The following is a 24677-nucleotide window of genomic DNA, read 5'->3' as shown; positions in this document are numbered from 1 at the left end:
GAACAGAGGCTGCTGACTTCACTCAAAAAGAGAGATCTAGTAGTGAGCACAGTGCCTGGTATAATGCCCGAGTTCACATAAGCCAAATAACTTCTGCAATGCTCAACTGGCTAAACTTAGAGTAGCTTTCAGGAATATAAACAAAGTCATTCTGGGCCCTTTATACAAGATACGCTAGGCCCATCTTAGGGTATGCAGCACTAGTATCAAACCCACAATCGAAAAAGCATATTAAAAACTGGAGAAAGTGTAGAAGTATGCAGCACAGCTAGATTCTGAGCCAAAGAACATGAGATACAAGGAAAGGCTAACAGAAATGGACCTAACATTAGAGGACAGAAGAACCAGGAAGGATATAACAACATACAAAATACTCAGGGAAACTGATAAGGGTGAGAGGCAAGAAATGGGAACTTGAGGATATAAAGACAAGCCGTTGGGAAGTATTTCTTCAGTCAGAGAATGGTCAGGAAGTAGAGATAGGCTCCATACATAGTTTTAAGAGCAGGTAAGACAAGTCCCTCTAGGCTAAGACGGAGTGAATCTGAGGAGTGGCAAGTTTAAGAGTCAAGGCCAGGAGCTAACAACTGACCCCTGCAACCACAACCATGTAAGTATAAATAGGCGAGTATTATTATTATAATCAAAACAAACTGATAAACCCACAAGGGTCACTAAGTGCTGAATAGGCAAGTACACTCTCTTTAATCAACCTTTTTCTTTTTTATTTATTTTATAAATGCTTCTGATGTTCAAGACTGGAATAAGGAAATCCAAAAATTTGCACTCTACATACCGAGTCTTTTAAAGAGAGATTACCAGCAATGGGAGTATCTCTCTTCCTTTTAGGTCCACGTCTACGTATCACAGGTGATTCTTCCTCCTCTTCCTCCTCTGTATCATCAATTTTCTCTCCTGCTGCAACTAATGAACTCCTCGTAGTGCGTCTCTTCTGTGGAAGTTCTTCGTCATCGTCATCATCATCTCCTTCATTTCCTTCTTCTCTATCTTCAATACATCTTTCTTCAGCTTCCTTGAATCTCTTCATGTGTTGTTCAGACCTTTCCAATGCTTCTCCATCAGTGTCCATTTCTTCTTGGTTGTCTTCATCATCTTCCACCTTCACCTGATTTCCACATCTGGCTCGCAACCTTCTACCATCCTCATCTTCAGAATTATCTGGGTCCTCCCTGAAAACAGATTGAAATATTAAAAAGTTTCAGGTGTCTCTTGTCACAGCAATTTTAAATGATTCAAGTTTAAAACCTTTTGCATATAAACAAACTACTCAATTTAGTTATTAATTTATTTTGTAACACACCGGCCATCTTCCACCAAGGTAGTGACACCCAGAAAGAGGAAACACTTTCACCATCACTCACTCTATCACTGTCTTGCCAGAGCACCACCAATACTACAGGTCTAAAACTGCAAATATCCCCACCCTTCCTTCAGAGTGTAGGCAATGTACTCCCCTCCTCCATGACTCAAGTCAGGATAACTGATTTCCCTGAATCCCTTCATAAAGCTTACTTTGCTCACACTCCAATAAAAATTTTCTGCATAATTCACACCAAATATTAATTACAAACACAACATCTCCACTGCCTCCACCCTCCTCGCTAAAACATTCACAGACCTCTATATAGAACTCTTGTTAAATTGTCATTTTTGTAACCAATGATAAACAACTATCTTCCCAGATTCTTTAACACTTCATCTACCTTTTTCTCTTATCTAGTCCATGATTCACATCATTCACAAAACCACCTGCCAACACATTCACTCCCATATAACTAAGTATTGTATATTCACTTCCTCTATGCTCCTTCCTTCCAATCTGATAATATTTCATTGTCAAGATTTTTATTCTTAAGTGCAATGTTTCCATCTATATTCCCTGCTTTTACACCAACTATGACAACTCTCACTTTATATATCAGATTAATTTTATTTTAAGGCTACACCTCTACCATTTTGTTTTTTGAAAAATTTTTAATCATCGATTACAAGAGGTCACTAAGAGGGAAGTTATTAAACAAACTCCTTTTTTGATATATCCTTGGTGGCTAAATAAAATTATGCTAGGCAAACAGTTGATAAGGTTGGTATTATTCTTTGCATAATATCTGTGGGATAGTGAAGAAGAACTCTTCCTCCATAAGCCATGCGTGTCGTAAGAGGCAGCTAAAATGCTGGGAGCAAGGGGCTAGTAACTCCTCCTGTATAAATTAATAAATGTAAAAAGAAGAAAAAATTTATGCTTCTTTTTTGGGTCACCCTGCCTCCATGAGAGTCGGTGTTTAAAAAAAAATTTTTACGACGAATATTACAAATATTTTTCCTGACCTGTATCTCCTTGGTGGACCCCGGCGACGTCTAGTAGCTCTGTGTGTCTTTGGTGCAAGAGAACGAAAATCTTGATCATCAGCTTCCTCATATCGTCGAACTCTTCTACGTCTGGGCTCTACCTCTGTGTCAATATATCTGGAAATCATAAGAAACAATAAATGAACATTACACAAAAATAAAATTTATTCATAATAATGCACAGTAGGGCCCCACTTTATGGCGTTCCGCTACAACGATTTCAAATTATGACCAAAGCTCTCTATACAGCTCCCTGTCTTTCTAATACGGCACGCACCACCTGGTTTGTTTACTTTCTCCGTGAGCACCGCATATCTCCATTATTTTTGGAAACTTTCCAAAATTTCAAGTGTTTTAAAGTTATTTCATATTTTATATACTATACAAGTACTCTAATAATTATATTTATGTGTACCTGTACCTAAGTAAACTTACACACTGTGCTGGTGTGCAGGTACACTCTAAAATCACTAAGAATGTCTTATTAGTCTTGAAGATGCTGGTGCCTTTTGTTTGTCTCATAAATATGCAAGATTACAGGTACGTCTTGCTATTTCTACTTACACTTAGCTCACACTACACATACATGTACATGTTTATTTATACACACTCATCTGAGTTTTCTTTGATTTTATCTTAATAGTTCTTGGTCTTATTACTTTTCCTTTTATATCCGTGGGGAAGTGGAATAAGAATCTTTCCTCTGTAAGCCATGTGTGTTGTAAAAGTCTAACTAAAATGCCGGGAACAATGGGCTAGTAACCCCTTTTCCTGTAATAATTACTAAAAAGAATAAGAAGAAGAAAACTGTCAAAGTGGGAATTCTGAATGTGTGTGGATGTTGTGCAAATGAAAAGAAAGAGATGATTGTGGATGTTATGAATGAGAAGAAGCTGGATGTCCTGGCTTTAAGTGAAACAAAGCTGAAGGTGGTGGGAGAGTTTCAGTGGAGAGGAATAAATGGAATTAGGTCAGGGGTTTCAAATAGAGTTAGAGCTAAAGAAGGAGTAGCAATAATGTTGAAGGATAAGATATGGCAGGAAAAGAGGGACTATAAATGTATTAATTCAAGGATTATGTGGAGTAAAATAAAGGTTGGATGTGAAAAGTGGGTTACAGTAAGCGTATATGCACCTGGAGAAGAGAGAAGTGTAGAGGAGAGAGAGAGAGGCTTTGGGAAATGTTGAGTGAATGCGTGGGGAGTTTTGAACTAAGTGTGAGAGTAATGGTGGTTGGGGATTTCAATGCTAAAGTGGGCAAAAATGTTGTGGAGGGAGTAGTAGGTAAATTTGGGGTGCCAGGGGTAAATGAAAATGGGGAGCCTTTAATTGAGCTATGTGTACAAAGATGTTTGGTAATAAGTAATACATACTTTATGAAGAAGAGGATAAATAAATATACAAGGTATGATATAGCATGCAATGAAAGTAGTTTGTTAGATTATGTATTGGTGGATAAAAGGCTGATGGGTAGGCTCCAGGATGTACACGTTCATAGAGGGGCAACTGATACATTGGATCATTATTTAGTTGTAGCTACAGTTAGAGTAAGAGGAAGATGGGAAAAGAAGAAAATGGCAACAAGAAAGAGGGAGGAGAAAGTGTATAAACTAAGGGAGGAAGAAGTTCGGGTGAGATATAAGCAACTATTGGCAGAAAGGTGGGCTGGTGCAAGTATGAGTAGTGGGGGGATTGAAGAGGGTTGGAATAGTTTTAAAAATGCAGTATTAGAATGTGGGGCAGAAGTTTGTGGTTATAGGAAGGTGGGTGCAGGAGGAAAGAGGAGTGACTGGTGGAATGATAAAGTAAAGGGTGTGATAAAAGAGAAAAAGGTAGCTTATGAGAGGTTTTTACAAAGCAGATGTGTTATAAGAAGAGCAGAGTATATGGAGAGTAAAAGAAAGGTGAAGAGAGTGGCGAGAAAGTGCAAAAGGAGAGCAGATGATAGAGAGGGAGAGGCAATGTCAAGAAATTTTTAATGAAAATAAGAAAATTTTTTAGAGTGAGTTAAACAAGTTAAGAAAGCCTAGGGAACGAATGGATTTGTCAGTTAAAAACAGAATAGGGGAGTTAGTAGATGGGGGGGATGGAGGTATTGGGTAGATGGCGAGAACATTTTGAGGAACTTTTAAATGTCAACGAAGAAAGGGAGGCGGTAATTGCATGCACTGGCCAGAGAGTTATACCATCTTTTAGGAGTGAAGAAGAACAGGATGTGAAAATGGTGGAGGTGCGTGAGGCATTACGTAGAATGAAAGGGGGTAAAGCAGCTGGAACTGACGGGATCATGACAGAAATGTTAAAAGCAGGGGGGGATATAGTGTTGGAGGGGTTGGTATTTTTGTTTAATAAATGTATGAAAGAGGGGAAGGTACCTAGGGATTGGCAGAGAGCATGTATAGTCCCTTAATATCTTAATATAAAGGAAGGGGGGACAAGAGAGATTGTAAAAATTATAGAGGAATAAGTTTACTGAGCATACCAGGAAAAGTGTATGGTAGGGTTATAATTGAAAGAATTAGAGGTAAGACAGAATGTAGGATTGCAGATGAGCAAGGAGGTTTTAGAGTGGGTAGGAGATGTGTAGAACAAGCGTTTACATTGAAGCATATATGTGAACAGTATTTAGATAAAGGTAGGGAAGTTTTTACTGCATTTATGGATTTAGAAAAGGCATATGATAGAGTGGATAAGGGAGCAATGTGGCAGATGTTGCAAGTATATGGACTAGGTGGTAAGTTACTAAATGCCGTGTTAGATAGGAGTGAATGGAGATGAATGGTATTTGGGACCTGACAAGCTGTTGGAGTGTGAGCAGGGTAATATTTAGTGAAGGGATTCAGGGAAACCGGTTATTTTTATATAGCCGGACTTGAATCCTGGAAATGGGAAGTACAATGACTACACTTTAAAGGAGGGGTTCGGGATATTGGCAGTTTGGAAGGATATGTTGTGTATCTTTATATGTATATGCTTCTAAACTGTTGTATTCTGGGCACCTCTGCAAAAACAGTGATTATGTGTGAGTGAGGCAAAAGTGTTGAATGATGATGATGAAAGTATTTTCTTTCATTTTTGGGTCACCCTGCCTCAGTGGGAAACGGCCGACTTAATAAAAAAAAAAAAACTTTGCCAAAACTAAATATTGCTTTGTTTACTATTACTCTTCATCAGGAAAGTTAATATCTATTTGCCTACTTTTCCCATTATACCTGGTGACCTTATTTTATAATCTTTCACTCAATGATAAAATTTGTCAAATGCCTTCATAAAATCTATATAGACTACATCTAAATACAGTGGACCCCCTCATAACGATCACCTCCCAATGCGACCAATTATGTAAGTGTATTTATGTAAGTGCGTTTGTACGTGTATGTTTGAGGGTCTGAAATGGACTAATCTACTTCACAATATTCCTTATGGGAACAAATTCGGTCAGTACTGGCACCTGAACATACTTCTGGAATGAAAAAATATCGTCAACCGGGGGTCCACTGTATTTCTTTTTCTTACAATGTCTCCATGATTCTGTCATAATGGTTTAGCAGTTGTAACAAGCATGACCTTCAATGCTCTAAATCCATTTTGATTCAGGTTATGCAGACCATGCTTTTCCACAGTGTGTAATTTTGTCTCTTGGCATTTATGATGCGTGCTTCTGGTTTAACTTTTTGCCAGCACTATACTGCCTCCTTTATGTAAAGAAACTATGTCTGCACTTTTTAGTGACACTGGGATTTCGCTTTCTCTAACAGATACTGAATGCTTGTCCTATTACTATTTTGCACCTCTCTATAAATAAGGAACACCATGAATCTGGCCCAAGTGCTAGAGCCCCAGCATATTTTTACCTACCACACAAGATAAAGAAAACTACCAATCCTACCAGAATGCAAATTATTTAACAAACTTCCACTTTACACTCTTATGATAGGACAGTAATACCTCCCTGGATGACTACTTTTCAGATGTGCACAGGTTGCTTGCCAGTTCATACCACTAACATGTGTTCACATATGGTACTACACCTATGGCAAATAAGAACTTAAATTCAATATGGTGGTATTACACTGCACACTCAATTTATAAAATGTTTTGTAAGGACAATAATTTAAATCAAACATCCTTACTTGCGCATTTTCCGTGACGGTCGGGGTTCATCATTTTCTGGCTCAGAACTTGGAACAATGGATGGGTAACCCCTTAACTTCTTATTCCCAACTAACCAAGACTGATCAAATGCACTAAATTTCTTTTTTCGAGAACTGCGTCTTGGACCTGAAAAAAAAAAAAGGCAATTTACCTGAGGCATGTCTACATACAGTACAGCATACTCTAACTACAAAAAAATCCACACTCATCAAGGAATGACCCATACTGAACTGCCATTTTTAAAGTTTACATATGAAAAAATAAATTAATTGTCAAATACACCTACCATCCGACTTATGACCTGCTCGACATACGACCACTCGACTTACGACCATGTTTTGTATGCCAAATTTCTGGGAAATAAACAACTGTTTGTGTTGCACACATTGTGTGTTTATCCTAAACCTTACAGTATAAAATACACTACTAACAGCATAAAAAGTAAAGTAAAAACTGAAATACCAAAATAAAACAATAAAATAAAGTCATTACAAAAACGTGATGTTGATGTTCAGTAGTAAGGTTCAACTTACGTCCATTTTGACTTACGACCGGTTGGTCGGAACCAAGCTCGGTTGTAAGTCAAATAGTACCTGTAGTCTCTCTTATCTTTTGTAGCCAAACACATGAAAACTTAACCCTTTGACTGTCACAACCCCAAATCCTGAAGTGTCTCCTGGTGTCGGGGGAAAAAAAAAAAAACTATTTTTTCTTATGAAATGGTAAGAGAATCTTTTCCTGATTGTGATGACACCAAAAGTACAAAATTTGATCGAAAACTTATGGAATTATGCTCCCGCAAAGTTAGCGATCTCAGCAATATACAGTGGACCCCTGCATAACGATCACCTCCGAATGCGACCAATTATGTAAGTGTATTTATGTAAGTGCGTTTGTACGTGTATGTTTGGGGGTCTGAAATGGACTAATCTACTTCACAATATTCCTTATGGGAACAAATTCGGTCACTACTGGCACCTGAACATACTTCTGGAGTGAAAAAATATCGTTAACCGGGGGTCCACTGTATACACATCAGTGACTTTGCCGACTTTGAGCCCTATTTTCAGCCAATTCCATTGTTCCAGTCGCCCAAACTCCATTTTTTCTATCAATTGAGTACAAGAAACCACCCATTTACTGATTTCAACTACCCAATAAAGTGGTCAGAAATTGGCAATTTGGCCAATTTCACGCAAATTAAAAAAAAATGCCAATTTCGAAATAGGGGTCCAGAATAAACAATGCAGACATTCTTGGCACTAAAATAACATATCTTCTGTTCATTAGTCACATCTCCAGGTCCCTCTTATATTACTCTTGCTTTCTATTTTGATTTTTTATTCACACAAAAAATAGATTTACTGTTATGCAGACTACTGCATTATTGTAAAAATGGTATAAATAATATCAGTGCACTAGTGAAAGAATATTAGACTCCCCAGTTGACGTGTATTGGACATGTAGTGTGACTTGCTTACTCTTGAACATTGGTAAAAATCGAACATTTCAGCTACTTTGAGCTAAATTTCAAGGTCGTTTTCATCGTGAAACTAATCAAACAAAAATACACCTCAAAGTTGGCATTTTAATCCAAAAACACAGTCAGAGTTTTTTTCTCTCATTATGCAATGTGTGCTGTAGGATTTTTTATACAGTGTACACTGACCACACAGACCCATTCTCTCACATGCGGGCTTACCAGCTTTCTCCTGCCTTGATTTGAAGCCGCTAGAATTATTGAGTATATATACGTATATATATATATACGTATATATGGCAGATGTTGCAGGTGTATGGTGTAGGAGATAGGTTACTGAAAGCAGTGAAGAGTTTTTACGAGGATAGTGAGGCTCAAGTTAAAGTATGTAGGAGAGAGGGAAATTATTTCCCAGTAAAAGTAGGCCTTAGACAAGGATGTGTGATGTCACCGTGGTTGTTTAATATATTTATAGATGGGGTTGTAAGAGAAGTAAATGCGAGGGTCTTGACAAGAGACATGGAGTTAAAAGATAAAGAATCAAACAAAGTGGGAGTTGTCACAGTTGCTCTTTGCTGATGACACTGTGCTCTTGGGAGATTCTGAAGAGAAGTTGCAGAGATTGGTGGATGAATTTGGTAGGGTGTGCAAAAGAAGAAAATTAAAAGTGAATACAGGAAAGAGTAAGGTTATGAGGATAACAAAAATATTAGGTGATGAAAGATTGGATATCAGATTGGAGGGAGAGAGTATGGAAGAGGTGAATGTATTCAGATATTTGGGAGTGGACGTGTCAGCGGATGGGTCTATGAAGGATGAGGTGAATCATAGAATTGATGAGGGGAAAAGGGTGAGTGGTGCACTTAGGAGTCTGTGGAGACAAAGAACTTTGTCCATGGAGGCAAAGAGGGGAATGTATGAGAGTATAGTTTTACCAACGCTCTTATATGGATGTGAAGCATGGGTGATGAATGTTGCAGCGAGGAGAAGGCTGGAGGCAGTGGAGATGTCATGTCTGAGGGCAATGTGTGGTGTGAATATAATGCAGAGAATTCGTAGTTTGGAAGTTAGGAGGAGGTGCGGGATTACCAAAATTGTTGTCCAGAGGGCTGAGGAAGGGTTGTTGAGGTGGTTCGGACATGTAGAGAGAATGGAGCAAAACAGAATGACTTCAAGAGTGTATCAGTCTGTAGTGGAAGGAAGGCGGGGTAGGGGTTGGCCTAGGAAAGATTGGAGGGAGGGGGTAAAGGAGGTTTTGTGTGCGAGGGGCTTGGACTTCCAGCAGGTGTGTGTGAGCGTGTTTGATAGGAGTGAATGGAGACGAATGGTTTTTAATACTTGACGTGCTGTTGGAGTGTGAGCAAAGTAACATTTATGAAGGGGTTCAGGGAAACCGGCAGGCTGGACTTGAGTCCTGGAGATGGGAAGTACAGTGCCTGCACTCTGAAGGAAGGGTGTTAATGTTGCAGTTTAAAAACTGTAGTGTAAAGCACCCTTCTGGCAAGACAGTGATGGAGTGAATGATGGTGAAAGTTTTTCTTTTTCGGGCCACCCTGCCTTGGTGGGAATCGGCCAGTGTGATAATAAAAAAAATAAAATAATAACAATAGAATAATTGACACTTACCTTTAATGAAGATCTGGTGGTGATTGATGGGATGGGAGGAGGGGAGAGTATGGATGGTGTTAGTGTTTAGAAGGGGAATCCCCTTCCATTAGGACTTGAGGTAGCAAGTCTTTTCCCGGGGTTACTTCCCTTCTTCTTTTAATGCCACTAGGACCACCTTGAGAGTCACTGGACTTCTGTCGCACAACATATCTGTCCATAGAGGCCTGTACCTCTCGTTCCTTTATGACTTTCCTAAAGTGGTTCACAACATTGTCAGTGTAATAGTCACCAGCACAGCTTGCAGCAGCTGTGTCAGGGTGATTTTCATCAAAAAAGGTTTGCACTTCAAGCCACTTTGCACACATTTCCTTAATCTTTGAAGTAGGCAACTTCTTCAATTTCTCTCCCCCCTCCTCCAAAGCAGTTTCCTCAGGTGTGGCCTCTTGCTGTTGAAGATGATCTAGCAGCTCTCTGTTTCGAAAACAAAGTTGCACCTTTTGCAACAACAGCTTCCTTGATTGCCGTTTTCCTGCTCACTATAGCAGAGAGGGTTGATTGGGGTTTACTATACAACCTGGCCAGCTCCGACACACGCACTCCACTTTTGTACTTTGCAATTATCTCTTTCTTCATTTCAATAGTCATTAGCACCTTTTTTCTCGAAGGGTTGGCACTAGAAGCTTTCTTGGGGCCCATGGTGACTTGTTTTGCAGAAACAAGCCCCAAAAACAGTGATAACATGGAATGTACCGAATGTATCCTTAGATGCGCACACACTGCCTGGCTTGTAAACACTGGCACACACGGGGCGGTTCAGGCCACACATGGACACGTCTCGTACGAATCACATCGAATAGCAGGTTTTCGATTGAATGTCGAGGCGAAATTTTTGCATTAAAATACATCGAATGTCAGATTTATCGAATGTCGATGCCATCAAATGTCAGGGGTCCACTGTACATTGCTCATATTAACCAGGTTTTTCAGTGAGACATACAAAACAATATGATATTCAAAGTGGACAAATTTCAGTTGCTCTGCTAATGAAAAACTGAAAGAATTGAAACTGGAAAGAAATTTAACCCTTTGACTGTCGCAAACACCTTTCTGAAACTGTCATTCTATGTCGCAAAATTTTTGGGAAAAAAAAATTATTTTGTCTTATGAAATGATAGAGAATCTTTTCCTGATGGTAATGACACCAAAAGTACAAAATTTGGTCGAAAACTCACGGAATTATGCTCCCATGAAGTTAGCGGTCTTGGCGACACACATGCATCGGCGATTTCGCTGCTTTCAGCCCTGTTTTTGGCCAATTTTATTGTTCCAGTTGACCAAACTCATAGCTATTTCTCTAAACTCCATTTTTTCTATCAATTGAGTACAAGAAACAGCCCATTTACCAATTTGAACTACCCAATAAAGTGGTCAGAAATTGGCAATTTGGCCAATTTCATGAAAATTAAAAAAGATGCCCATTTCAAAATAGGGTCCAAAATAAACAATGTAGACATTCTTGGCACTAAAATAACATATCCTCTGTTCATCAGTCATGTCTCTAGGCCCCTCTTATATTACTATTGCTTTCTATTTTGATTTTTTATTCATTCAAAAAAATACAAAATTTACTGTTATGCAGACTACTGCATTATTGTAAGAATGATATAAATAATATCAGTTCACTAGTGAAAGAATATCAGACTCCCCAGTTGATGTGTACTGGACGTGTGGTGTGATTTGATTACTCCTGAACACTGGTAAAAATCGAACATTTCTGCTACTTTGAGCTCAATTTCAAGGTCGTTTTCATTGTGAAACTAATCAAAACCATCTCTATTTCTGCAATATGTTTTCCATTTTATCACATGAGACCATGAAAACGAGAATACAATGATAAATACTATACAAAAATACACCTCAAAGTCGGCATTTTAATCCAAAAAAACGGTCAGTTTTTTCTCATTATGCACTGCGTGCTGCAGGATTTTTTTTTGTGGTGCACAATGACCCATTCTCTCACATGTGGGCCTACTAGCTTTCTCCTGCTTGATTTGAAGCCGCTAGAATTGAGTATATATACGTCTGAAACACTGGCTCGTAAGACGTATATACACGGCCAAAACAGTCAAAGGGTTAAAATAAACTAAAAACCACCCAGTAGATTAATAAAGAAAATGAGGGATGTAGGAGTAATAATGTTAAATCTAATGTTCAAAGATCACATTTGTGTTGCTATCACAAAATGCAAAGAAATTGATAGGTTAGATAACCAGAACCTTCAAAACAGAGATCCTAGGCCAATGATGATAATCTAAGTCAATTGTCTTCCCTATACTAGAATACTGTTCCATATTAACACTCTCTATTAAGGTATGCAAAACTGCAGAGCTGGAGAATGTAAACTGCCCATAAATTCAGTCAAGCACCTAAATTACTGGGAATGCCTTCAGGCCTTAAACTGTACTTCATGGAATGTAGGCAGGAAAGATGCATCATAATTTACACCTGCAAAATTCTGGAGGAACTGGTCCCAAATCTGCACACCAAAATTACTTGCAAGAGTGCAAGAGGCTCACCAGACAGTGCAAAAATACCTCCAATAACAAACAGTAGTGTAATGAGTACATTAAGAGATAATGCAGTTAGTGTAAAAAGACCAAGACTTTTCAATACTGTTCATACATGAGGGAAGTTACCAACAGATCCCTAACTGCCTTCAAGTTAGTTCTCCAACAGCTGTAGAGCTGTTGGAGAACTAAAGTGTAACATTAACAGTGTAGCAAGTAAGTTAAGCGATTAATCAACAGAAAAAGGACAGCACGAAACTGATTCCTCCATTGTTGTTGGAGGTATATAGAGCTACTGACTAACACTGCCGCCTTCACCACCACTATGTAAGGCTTATCTTTCAGTGGCCCTTATACAGTGGTCCCTCGCTTTTCGTAGTTCTCGGCAATCGTAAATTTCGCCAATCATAGGAGTATTTTCGTATAAACATGGACTCGCTTTTCATAGGTTGACTCGCCAATAGTAGTTCGTCCAGGACACTTACGCAAGGTGTGAGCCAGGGAGGCCTCCCTACCCAGCCAGTCTGGCATTGTTTACCAGTGAGTGAAGGTCCCCTCAAGTGCTCCTACGAAATATTTCATAATACAGTGGACCCCCGCTTAACGATCACCTCCAAATGCGACCAATTATGTAAGTGTATTTATGTAAGTGCGTTTGTACGTGTATGTTTGGGGGTCTGAAATGGACTAATCTACTTCACAATATTCCTTATTGGAAAAAATTCGGTCAGTACTGGCACCTGAACATACTACTGGAATGAAAAAAGTTCGTTAACCGGGGGTCCACTGTATTCCACTCATTTTAGTGCTTCCAAGTACTAAATAAGCTACCACGGCTCCAAAGAAAGCTCCTAGTGCCAAGCCTGTGGTAAAGAAGGTGAGAAATATGTACAGTGACAAAGTCTTGTACCATTTTAGGGAAGTGTTAAAGAGACGCCAGAAACAGAGCTCTCTCCACAGTTACTTTGCGAGACAGACTAGAGTGACTCTCAAGGTGGTCCTAGTGGCATTAAGAAACAGAGAAGAGAAGCAACCCCAGAGAAGCAATTGGTACCTGAGGTGTTGCTGGAAGGGGATTCCCCTTCCAAACTGTAAACAATCCAATCTCTCTCCTCCTGCAGTCTCCCATACACTAAGAAGAATCTCCAATAAAGGTAAGTGTTATGCTGTTAATGTTTCATTCATCATTTCCCATTGTATTGTTTAGGTTAGGTTAGGTAAGGTTCGTCAGGAAACAGGACAAATGTTTCCTGACGCGGGTCTTAGTCAGATGATGACCCGCCTATGGAGCTTTTGGTCATCTGACCGAGGCCTTCTGCTGGCTTACCGGTCCACCCCTTTAAAAATTATGGTCATTTATAACCATTGTTGTATTGTTTATGTACTACATGTATATTTCATTTAAAAAAATTTTTTGTTTTAATACTTCTGAGTGTCAGAAACGGATTAATTGTATTTACATTATTTCTTATGGGGAAAATTGATTCGCAAATCGTAAATTTCGTTTATAGTAGCTCCTCCAGGAACGGATTAATTACGAAAAACGAGGGACCACTGTACATCCAACAACAAACAACACACCACCATTCGTGACATTCTTGATGCCATATTTTATTCATTCTAGAGTATATATCACATTTCTATGCTATTAATATTGTTTATTATGTCACATAGATGAATTGTGCAAGATAAATAAGCAATAGATCTGATAGTGGTGTCACATTGAAGGACTATCTTGTCCTGTCTCCAAACACAATTTCTAACATACGCCAGAAACAGACCTCTGTGGAACACTTTTTTGAGCGACATAGGTCCAGTGACTCTCAAGATGGTCCTAGTGGGATTAGAAAAAGAAGGAGGGAAGTAACCCAGGATAAGGACTTGGTACCTGAAGTCTTTATGGAGGGGGATTTCCCTTCCAAATAATTGTAAATTCCTCCATCCTCTCTCCTCCTCCTGTCTTCCATACATCACCATGTCTTCAATAAAGGTAAGTGTGATGTTGTTATTGTTTTATTCTTCATGTATCTGTTTTCTGTGTAGGTAAATGTACATTTCATGTAGAAAACATTTTTTGTTAATACTTTTGGGTGTCTGAAATGGATTAATTGGATTTCCATTATTTCTTATGGGGAAAAATTAATTTGGAATTCATCAGATTCGGGTTTAGTCACTCTCTCTGGAACGGATTAATTACGAAAACGAGGGGGCACTGTAATTGGATTTACATTATTTCTTATGGGGAAAATAGTTTCAGTTTTAGTCAATTTCACATTTCGTTGGAGACTCTGGAATGAATTAAAGACGAAAAGGGAGGGTTCACCGTAATTTGAAATGTCAGAAGCAGCAAATCTCCAAGAAGCAAAGCACCATAAAATGCCCCCCCCCCCCGTATCAGTTTTTTTTTTTCAACAAGCCGGCCGTCTCCCACAGAGGCAGGGTGACCCAGAAAGAAAGAAAATCCCCCAAAAAGAAAATACTTTCATCATCATTCAACACTTTCACCTCACTCACACATAATCACTGTTTTTGCAGAGGTGCTCAGAACACAACAGTTTAGAAGCATATATGTATAAAGATACACAACATATCCCTCCAAACTGCTAATATCCCAAAACTCCTCCTTTAGAGTGCAGGCATTGTACTTCCCATTTCTAGGACTCAAGTCCGGCTATATAAAAATAACCGGATTCCCTGAATCCCTTCACTAAATATTACCCTGCTCACACTCCAACAGATCGTCAGGATATGATAATGATAATTAGGATTAGTACTTTGTCTTGAGGAATAGAGCTTTTCTATGGCAGCCTTTGGTTTTATCTTGTTGATTATTTCTGAGTCTGATTTGTTAAAAAAGAAATAAAAATACACCCACTTTGTTATTCCTATTGTATGCATTTTGCACACTATTACAGCATTATCATACCTAATCTACAATATGGAGATGAAACTCTGGCCCATAGTGGACCATTATCAAGTCTTGGTAATGATCTAGGACAGATTTAAACATCTAAAGCTTCATTTCAAAACTGAGGATAAGTTTTCAACTGTGAAGCCGTCTAATGTTACAGTGAAGTGGGGTACGCAAACTTAATAACTAACAGCTTATTTTATACTACCCAAGATTTATGATCTAGACATTACAAAATATTGGGAGTTCAAGGTAAGCAAATTATTTAATGCCAATTATATCTTTAATTAACAAAAATTTTCTGAGTACTAACCTTCATCCTCCTCCTCCTCTTCCAAGTGATCATGATCACCCAGATCATCGCCATTCATCACAAACTCTTTCTTCAGTGAATTTTTACTATCTTTATTGCGTTTGCCACGAGTCCTCCGCGACTGAGTACGACTAAAAATTTCATCATCTGTATCTGTGTCTGCTTCAACTGCTGCCACTTCATCTTGCCTTCTATGTGCAGGCCGGCCCCGGGAGTTATCTACGGAAAAGGACAAAAATATACCACAATGATACACGTTATTACATTACACTTGGCATTGAAAACGCTCAAAAAAAAAAATTCACAGAACGACATTATTATATATTCATGGAAGTGCTAAACCATTTGGGACTGTACAGCACCTGGGGAATGGGAGTAATGAGGTTTGATCTAAAGGAGAGGGAAAGCTAAAATTACCTAGATCAAGAGCTTCACCAGCATCAAGGCCCTCCCTCCCTCCCTCCCATGAAGGGCAAGATTGTAACAAACGAATTATGGTAACTCCATATTTTCTGTTAGTCTTATATTTTATCTTTAGCTTGCCTGAAATGTTCTGCATAACCAGGGCTTTCTATATGCATTATTAAATACTATCCTACTTTTTAAAAACCATGCACCTTGGGGATATATATTACAGGTCAGCCATCACTAACCCAGCATCACTGGGACCTGTAGCATGCCGGATTAGTGAGTCTGCCGGAATACAGTGTGGTTAGGTTAGAATACACTTAATTAACCTATCAGCAGATACTCTTTCTGCTGCATCTTCCTCATTTTTATCACAGCTTTCTCCTCCACTGGCTTACTGCTGTGGATTTACAACCATCTGCACAATTTCTGAGTCAGTATAATGATGAAATTTGGAATTATGCTAGCCGAAATTAGTGCCGGATTACCGATGGAACCGGATAACCGACTACCGGATTAGTGATGGACGACCTGTACTATTAATTGTTACTGTTACTTTTATTATTATAATGGGTCCAAGTTATTTCAATGCCCCTTCAAATAAGGGAAATTACCAACTGTCCCCCATCTTCAATAGAGAAACTGCATACTGTTAACTTGTACTGCCATGTCAGACTGTGTGCCACTAGCAAAAACAGTCTGACCAACTATACCATTAACCACATCTGGTCAGGTGAGGTGAAAGATCCTCCAAACCATCACCAGGTAATTGAGAAAGTGGTGGTTAAGGAAGGGGGATGGGGTTAGGGGGGATGGGGTTAAAGAGGTTGTGTGTGATGTAAGTAATTGTTGAACTAGTCAATTATTCCTCGCTCCACATTTAAAGGAGTTCCCCATTCACAATAAAACAGAAGTTTTTTAAAACTAAAACAATTAAAAACCACTCACACATGGAGACTGGCTGCTACATAGCACAAAGACATCTATTGTTTTCACAGAAGGACACAGTTGAGTGCACAAATGAAAATATCAGCCACCTCAAGCAAGGTACAGATACAGCTGACCCTTCAACCTTGCACACTTCAAAGTTTTTTCCTCCAGGGAAAATTATCATCACTAATTGCACACATGCAATATATGGTATATTTGCCATAAATGATCAGTGCAGTTAGTTTGCAAAGTGTGTTGAAAATTCTTGTTTGCAGGATTTTCACAAGAAATCGAGCCACATTTTGGAAGGTGAAGATATGCCACGTTGACCCAAAGTCTTGTGACGATTCTAATGATGACTGGCATACTAATTCAATGTCCCAAGGTCTAACATGCTGAAAGTAATCATTCTTGCTTTGAATGTTTATAGCCTGGAACAGATTTACAGCATAAAACAAGGGGCACCCTTATCTACTGCATTACATGATTATGATTGCAGTAATGATGAAGAAAATGAAGATGAATATGACTATCCACTAGAAGATGCCATTTAAGTGATAGTGTTGAAGATATTCTTGGAAATGTTAGCATGTGTGTCACAGCAAGCAGCAAACATTTTTGCCCTACCAAAATTATGAGATCTATGAGAAAATAACAATAACTTTCTGCTTATCTGATGGCTCAATTAGACCCAGATACTAGTGAATGATTTACAAATATTGGGTATCTCCAACTACACCAACAGGTGCTAACCATAGACTAGACTAGGACAATAGGTGACCCAGCCTTCTTGGTCAGTTCTACATCTCATACAGACACAGATTTACAAGAATTAATAACACACAACCCACAGCCAATATTCTGTAAAAGCAATATTACTTGGCAGTCTCGTGCATGCCAGCACAACACATAATACCAACACCACCATATGCCATGATAAGAGAAATGAGATAGATAGGTAGTTATGTGATTTACAGAGTATTAACCTACAAGATCTCTTAGAACTTGGCAAGAAAAGATAAATACAAATGAACACTCAAGGTAAAACTATCGAACAAAAATAGGAAGCACTTGCATAATAGTACAAAATGAATAAAGAACATAAAAACAAAAATCCAGGTGTTCTTCACCTAGTGCAGTACTATATAAGCATTCCAGACCCATGGCAGCTGTAGTAAAATACTAAATCAATCAGACCATCAACACTTACACGCACAATAAGAATTTGCAAATCACACATTGCATGTGTAGAATGCATATCAGCTATAAGGAATTAACAACAGAAATGGGGCATCACATGAAAGCAACTTTGCCTAAAAAGAACCTGCTTAAAGCAAGCAGAACACACACACACTAATCCTGGAACCAATTCCAGTGATGGATTACACTAAGAATAACTATACCTGACAAATCAGGCAAGCAAATTTCAACTATAAATGCATTAGAAAATATTTATAGTTGTACAGTATAAGAGACTGCTTCCACCTCTTGGATGTAGAAAGCTAAATGTATTCTAAATGTATCTAGTAAATACAACCAATAAATAGTAGGCTCTATTACTGTTAATCATAAAGGTGACAAACCCATATAAAACCACAACAGCTGTCATTAGAAATACTAGAAAGATACTAGAAGTCCTGACCCTCCACAACCAGTGGGTGCCATAGTGACTCAAGTGACAATTATTTGACATGAGGTTTGACTCTCTCCATGGCCTCTTCCTGCCACAGAAAAAAGGCAAATTCCCACTGAAGTGTTATTTGTGTAGTCACACAAGAATGCCCAAAGCACTCTTGTGTCTTTGGGCACTCATGATGCACACCAGCATCCTGAGTGCCCAAAGACTCATGCTGGTGTGAGAGTGTGCCACTCAGCATTCTTACCAATAAAGAAGTATTGATAAATAACCAGAAAACAAATAAAACACACACACGCATCCCAGAGGGGACACAATAATATACAAAATATGTCGAGGAATTATTAAAGTAGACGGAGACAGGCAGTTTGAGAAATGAAAAATGGGAACTCAGGGATACCATTGCCAGATAAAGGGAGAGATGAGCCACAGGGATATTAAGTATTTCTTTAGTCTTGAGTGTGGTTGGGAAGTGCAATGATCTTGGTGAAGAAGTGAAGGCAGGTTCCATACACGGTCTTACAAACAGGTAAGAAGGGGCCCATAAGGCTTACAGGGAATGAATCTAAAGCATTGGGTCAGGATCTGAGAATCGACCTCTGCAACCATAAATAGGTGAATACAAATAGGCGAGTGAGCACACGTGAGTGCGCGCGCGTGCACTGCAAACCTCACTCAAGGAGAAAGATCTTGGGGTGAGTATAACACCAAGCATGTCTCTGGAAGCACACATCAACCAGCTAACTGCTGCAGACAAAGACAGGATGTTCCAGGGAGGGGACACAGAAACAAGAGGTCACAATTGGAAGTTGAAGACTCAGATGAGTCGAAGGGATGTTACGAAGTATTTCTTCAGTCATAGAGTTGTCAGGCAGTGGAATAGCATAGAAAGTGACGTAGTGGAGGCGGGAACCATACATAGTTTTAAGACGAGGTTTGATAAAGCTCATGGAGCAGGGAGAGAGAGGACCCAGAAGCAACTAGTGAAGAGGTGGGGCCAGGAGCTAAGACTCGACCCCTGCAACCACAAATAGGTGAGTACACACACATACACACAAAGACAGGAGGTTCCAGAGATAGGACACAGCAACAAGGGGACACAGTTGGAAGTTGAAGACACAAATGAATCACAGGGATGTTAGGAAGTATTTCTTCAGCCACAGAGTAGTCAGGAAGTGGAATAGTTTGGGAAGCGATGTAGTGGAGGCAGGCTCCATACATAGCTTTAAGCAGAGGTACGATAAAGCTCACAGTTCAGGGAGAGTGACCTAGCAGTGACCAGTGAAGAGGCGGGGTCAGGAGCTAGGACTCAACCCTGCAACCTCAACTAGGTGAGCACATGCGCACGCACGCGCACACACACACACACACACACACACACACACACACACAGGAGCTAGGACTCGACCCCTGCAACCACAAATAGGTGAGTACACACACACACACACACACACACACATATACACACACACCGTGTGCAAACAGGGACACTTCTGAGTCTATCCCTTCCATCATGTTATTCACATATAACAAAAATAGCACTGGTTCTAGGACCGACCCCTGTGGGACCCCGCTCATCACAGGTGCCCATTGTGATACCTCATCACGTACCATGACTCGTTGTTGCCTCCCTGTCAGGTATTCTCTGACACACAAACTAAATAGCCTCTGTGGCCAAGACTTGCCTGGCAAATCTGAGTGACCCTAAGGAATCTCGACAAAAGAGTCACCGAGAGTGCTTTATACAACACATGTCAGGCCCATTCTGGAGTATGCAGCACCAGTATGAAACCCACACCTAAGGAAACATGTCAAGAAATTGGAGAAAGTGCAGAGGTATGCAACAAGACTAGTTCCACAGCTAAGACAGACAAGTCACAGGAATGTCAGGAAGTGGAATGACCTCAATGAAGAGGTGATGAAGGCAGACTACATACGTATTCTATGAGTAGGTTTGCTAGGGCTCATAAGGCTAGGAGGGAGTGAATCTGAAGAGTGGCAAGTTAAGAGGCAAAGCCAGGATCTGAGAATCAACCCCTGCAACCATAAATAGGCAAGTACAAATAGGAGAATCCACACATACACAAAATATAAGCAGAAATCAAATTAACTAAATAAAAGCTATGAACATATATAAAATGCTCCACACATATATATACTATCAGTGGGAGACTGCCGACTTGTTGAAAAAAAAATAAAAAAAAAAAAATAACTAGCCTTGATTAAAAAAAAAAAAAACATTAAATTTTTAATGTCAAAAGACACTCTTAAAATTCCCTGAGATTATTACAGGCACCCCTGTGCTGTGGGAGTGTGCAGCCACCTATATTACAGGCACTGCAACACCCTGTGCAAGCATAACCTGCCCAAGACTCTTCAACCTACTACCAGCAGATATCAAAAATATTGCCAGAATAAATTTAGAAGAGTTCATGCAGAAACTCTATCATTACTTCCACCAAGTGCCCAATCAACTAGGCTGTGATAATAATGAGGGTCAGTGGCTTGCTAACACCAAAGCCTGGTTAAACAGGCACTCAACAAGGAAGCTTGACCAGGCAGGTAGAAAAGCCCTCAAAATCAGTCACAGGTGTATACCCTGATATACATCTAACAGAAAACTCTCATCAAACAAATTTGATAAAATAAAAAAAAAAAGCTGCATAAAAACAATTAACTGATATCCAAGATTCCAGCACCATAGACTAAAAGTTTCTAATTTGTGTAAATCTAACACTAAACAAAGGATTCATTATTTAATAGTTTAGTAAACCCTCGATTCAACAGCCCTCAATTTAATGGATTTCAGAAAACCAGGACAAAACCCACTGGGTCAACTGATGCAAAAACAACGAACAAAGTATGTTGCTTACAATCATCTCTATGTACCACAAACGTCATTACCAGTCACACACTTTCTTCCCCTTTCCAACAGTCACTTTGAGCGCTCACTGAATTTTTTTTAACATAGTTGTGGTATACTTTTATGCTCTACAATAAAGTTGACCCTCCCTTTTTGTCATTAATCCATTCCAGGGAGTCTGATGAAATGTGAAATTGACGAAAACTGAAACCATTTTCCCAATAAGAAATAATGTAAATCCAATTAATCCATTCCAGACTCCCAAAAGTATTAACAAAACACAATTTTTTTAGAGACTGAATATAGATTTACATAAAGAAAAGAATGACAAATATATTATAAATGAACATTTAACATCACACTTACCTTTACTGAAGATTCTTGTTGGTGCATGGAAGACAGGGAGAAGGAGAGAGGGAGGATTGATTATTGTTTGGGAGGGTAATCCCCTGCCATAAAGACTTCAGGTACCAAGTCCTTATTCTGGGTTACTTCCCTTCTTTTTTTTTAATGGCACCAGGACTAGCTTAAGTCACAGGATCCCTGTTGCACAAAAAACTGTCCAGAGAGCTCTTGAAGCTCTACCCTGTACCACAATCACTACCACCTTCTACCACCATCACTACCACCCTCTACCACCATCACAACCACTACCACCCTCTACCACCATCACAACCACTACCACCCTCTACCACCATCACAACTGCTACCACCATCACAACTGCTACCACCATCACAACCACTACCACTAGCACCCTTTACCACCATCACTATCACAACTACAACTGCTACCACTGCCACCCCCTACCACCATCACTACCACCATCACCCTCTACCACCATCACAACTACCACCACTCTCTACCACTATCAAAACCACTACCACCCCCTACCACCATCACAACCACTACCACCCTTTACCACCATTGCAACTGCTACCACCATCACAACTTCTACCACCACCACAACCACTACCACCATCACTACCACCCTCCACCACCATCACAACCACTACCAACCTCTACCACCATCACTACCACCCTCTACCATCACAACCACTACCACCCTTTACCACCATCACAACCACTACCACCCTCTACCACCATCACCACCACCCTCTACCACCAACATAAACACTACCATCACAACTGCTACCACCATCACAACCACTACCATCCTCTACCATCACTACCATCCTCTACCACCATCACAACTGCTACACCCTCTACCACCATCACAACCACTACCACCCTCTACCCCATCACTACCACCCTCTACCACCATCGCAACCACTACCACCATCACATCCACTATCTAGCACCACCACTACCACCCTCTGCCACCATTACTACCACCCTCTACCACCATCACAACCACTACCACCCTCTACTACCATCACAACCACTACCACCCTCTACCACCATCACAACCACTACCACCCTCTACCACCATCACAACCACTATCTACCACCACCTCTACCACCCTCTGCCACCATCATTACCACCTTCTACCACCACCACTACCACCCTCTACCACCACCACTTTCGCATTTTTCTACAATCTTTTTCTTTAATTCTATCGTATTCCTCACCTTCTTTACCAAAGGACTGGCACTAGCAGCTTTCTTTGGACCCATGGTGGCATATTTAGCATTCACACAGAATAAACAAGTGCAAAAAACAATGAATTATGAAATGTTTCCTATGACCTCGCAGGATAATGTTCACTCAACGAAAAACAAAGCGACACTGTCTCAGAATGCATGTGTGGGAGGTTGTGTGTGCGCGGGCACACTCAGACATGTTCCGCACCACCGACGAGAAGGGAGGGAAGTAACGAAAACTGAGCAAATATTTTTACGAAGAAAGTCGGTAGTAACTGAAATTCGCGAAAACAGAACCCAACAAAAAGGGAGGGTCCAATGTACTATAAAAAAAAAATTTTAAAATTCCATAGGAAGACTGCCATAGCTCCCACCCACGCAGAGTTCAAGGATAAACAACATGGCTGCCAGAAGCTCGGTAAGTTGTACATTACTATACTTAAAATATAAATAAATGTACCGTAACAAAATTACCTAAGATAAAACATTTTCACTCTCTTCGAGTTAGTTTAGTTGATGATGAGACGAATTAACACTTCTAACACAAGACCTAATGTTGGCTGTGCTTTCCTTTTCTCACTCGTGCTGTTTCTCTGCGTTCAAGCATGAATTATTATAATTATGTGGAAGCACTATACCCACAGGGCTTGTATAGCACCTGGGGAATGAAAGGTTATCAGGTCTGATCAGATGAAGGGGAAGGTAGTTCCAATTCCTTGAATCAAGAGCCCTTCACAAGCATCAAAGCACCTCCCTTGAGAGGTTGGTGCTGTGTGTGTAATGAACTACTGAAATATCACCTTGACCAATCTTGGATTAATTTATCACAAACAGGTATTATTGCTGAGTATTTCTGTGTATGCTGTATTATACAGTACTATACAGTCAAATTATATCAATGGTAAAATATATCTACAAGTATGTGAATGAATGGAGGGAGTAGTAGGTAAATTTGGGGTGCCAGGGGTAAATGTAAATGGGGAGCCTTTAATTGAGCTATGTGTAGAAAGAAATTTGGTAATAAGTAATACATATTTTATGAAAAAGAGGATAAATAAATATACAAGGTATGATGTAGCACGTAATGAAAGTAGTTTATTAGATTATGTATTGGTGGATAAAAGGTTGATGGGTAGGCTCCAGGATGTACATGTTTATAGAGGGGCAACTGATATATCGGATCATTATTTAGTTGTAGCTACAGTTAGAGTAAGAGGTAGATGGGAAAAGAGGAAGGTGGCAACAACAAGTAAGAGGGAGGTGAAAGTGTATAAACTAAGGGAGGAGGAAGTTCGGGTGAGATATAAGCGACTATTGGCAGAAAGGTGGGCTAGTGCAAAGATGAGTAGTGGGGGGGTTGAAGAGGGTTGGAATAGTTTTAAAAATGCAGTATTAGAATGTGGGGCAGAAGTTTGTGGTTATAGGAGGGTGGGGGCAGGAGGAAAGAGGAGTGATTGGTGGAATGATGAAGTAAAGGGTGTGATAAAAGAGAAAAAGGTAGCTTATGAGAGGTTTTTACAAAGCAGAAGTGTTATAAGAAGAGCAGAGTATATGGAGAGTAAAAGAAAGGTAAAGAGAGTGGTGAGAGAGTGCAAAAGGAGAGCAGATGATAGAGTGGGAGAGGCACTGTCAAGAAATTTTAATGAAAATAAGAAAAAATTTTGGAGCGAGTTAAACAAGTTAAGAAAGCCTAGGGAAAATATGGATTTGTCAGTTAAAAACAGAGTAGGGGAGTTAGTAGATGGGGAGATGGAGGTATTGGGTAGATGGCGAGAATATTTTGAGGAACTTTTAAATGTTAAGGAAGAAACAGAGGCAGTAATTTCATGCACTG

The 24677-nt window shown here is 39.7% G+C and overlaps 1 protein-coding gene across 5 annotated transcripts in view; it reads right to left on the bottom strand.

The window, feature by feature from the left end:
* LOC128696996 (ATPase family AAA domain-containing protein 2) overlaps positions 1–24677 on the bottom strand; it is a 257949-nt gene that overhangs the window by 138946 nt on the left and 94326 nt on the right. For all 5 annotated transcript variants that reach the window (XM_053788480.2, XM_053788483.2, XM_053788481.2 and 2 more), the window contains 4 exons: positions 15404–15622; positions 6503–6650; positions 2350–2487; positions 797–1190 (listed from right to left, as the gene is read on the bottom strand). In XM_053788480.2, the coding sequence (XP_053644455.2) occupies positions 797–1190; positions 2350–2487; positions 6503–6650; positions 15404–15622 (899 nt within the window). The remainder of the gene's footprint in view (positions 1–796; positions 1191–2349; positions 2488–6502; positions 6651–15403; positions 15623–24677) is intronic.

The sequence above is a fragment of the Cherax quadricarinatus genome, chromosome 49 (genome assembly GCF_038502225.1).
Source record: "Cherax quadricarinatus isolate ZL_2023a chromosome 49, ASM3850222v1, whole genome shotgun sequence".
In the NCBI taxonomy this organism is placed as follows: domain Eukaryota; kingdom Metazoa; phylum Arthropoda; class Malacostraca; order Decapoda; family Parastacidae; genus Cherax; species Cherax quadricarinatus.
The sequence above is the reverse complement of the archived record's forward strand: the minus strand, read 5'-3'. Positions and strand labels throughout refer to the sequence as shown.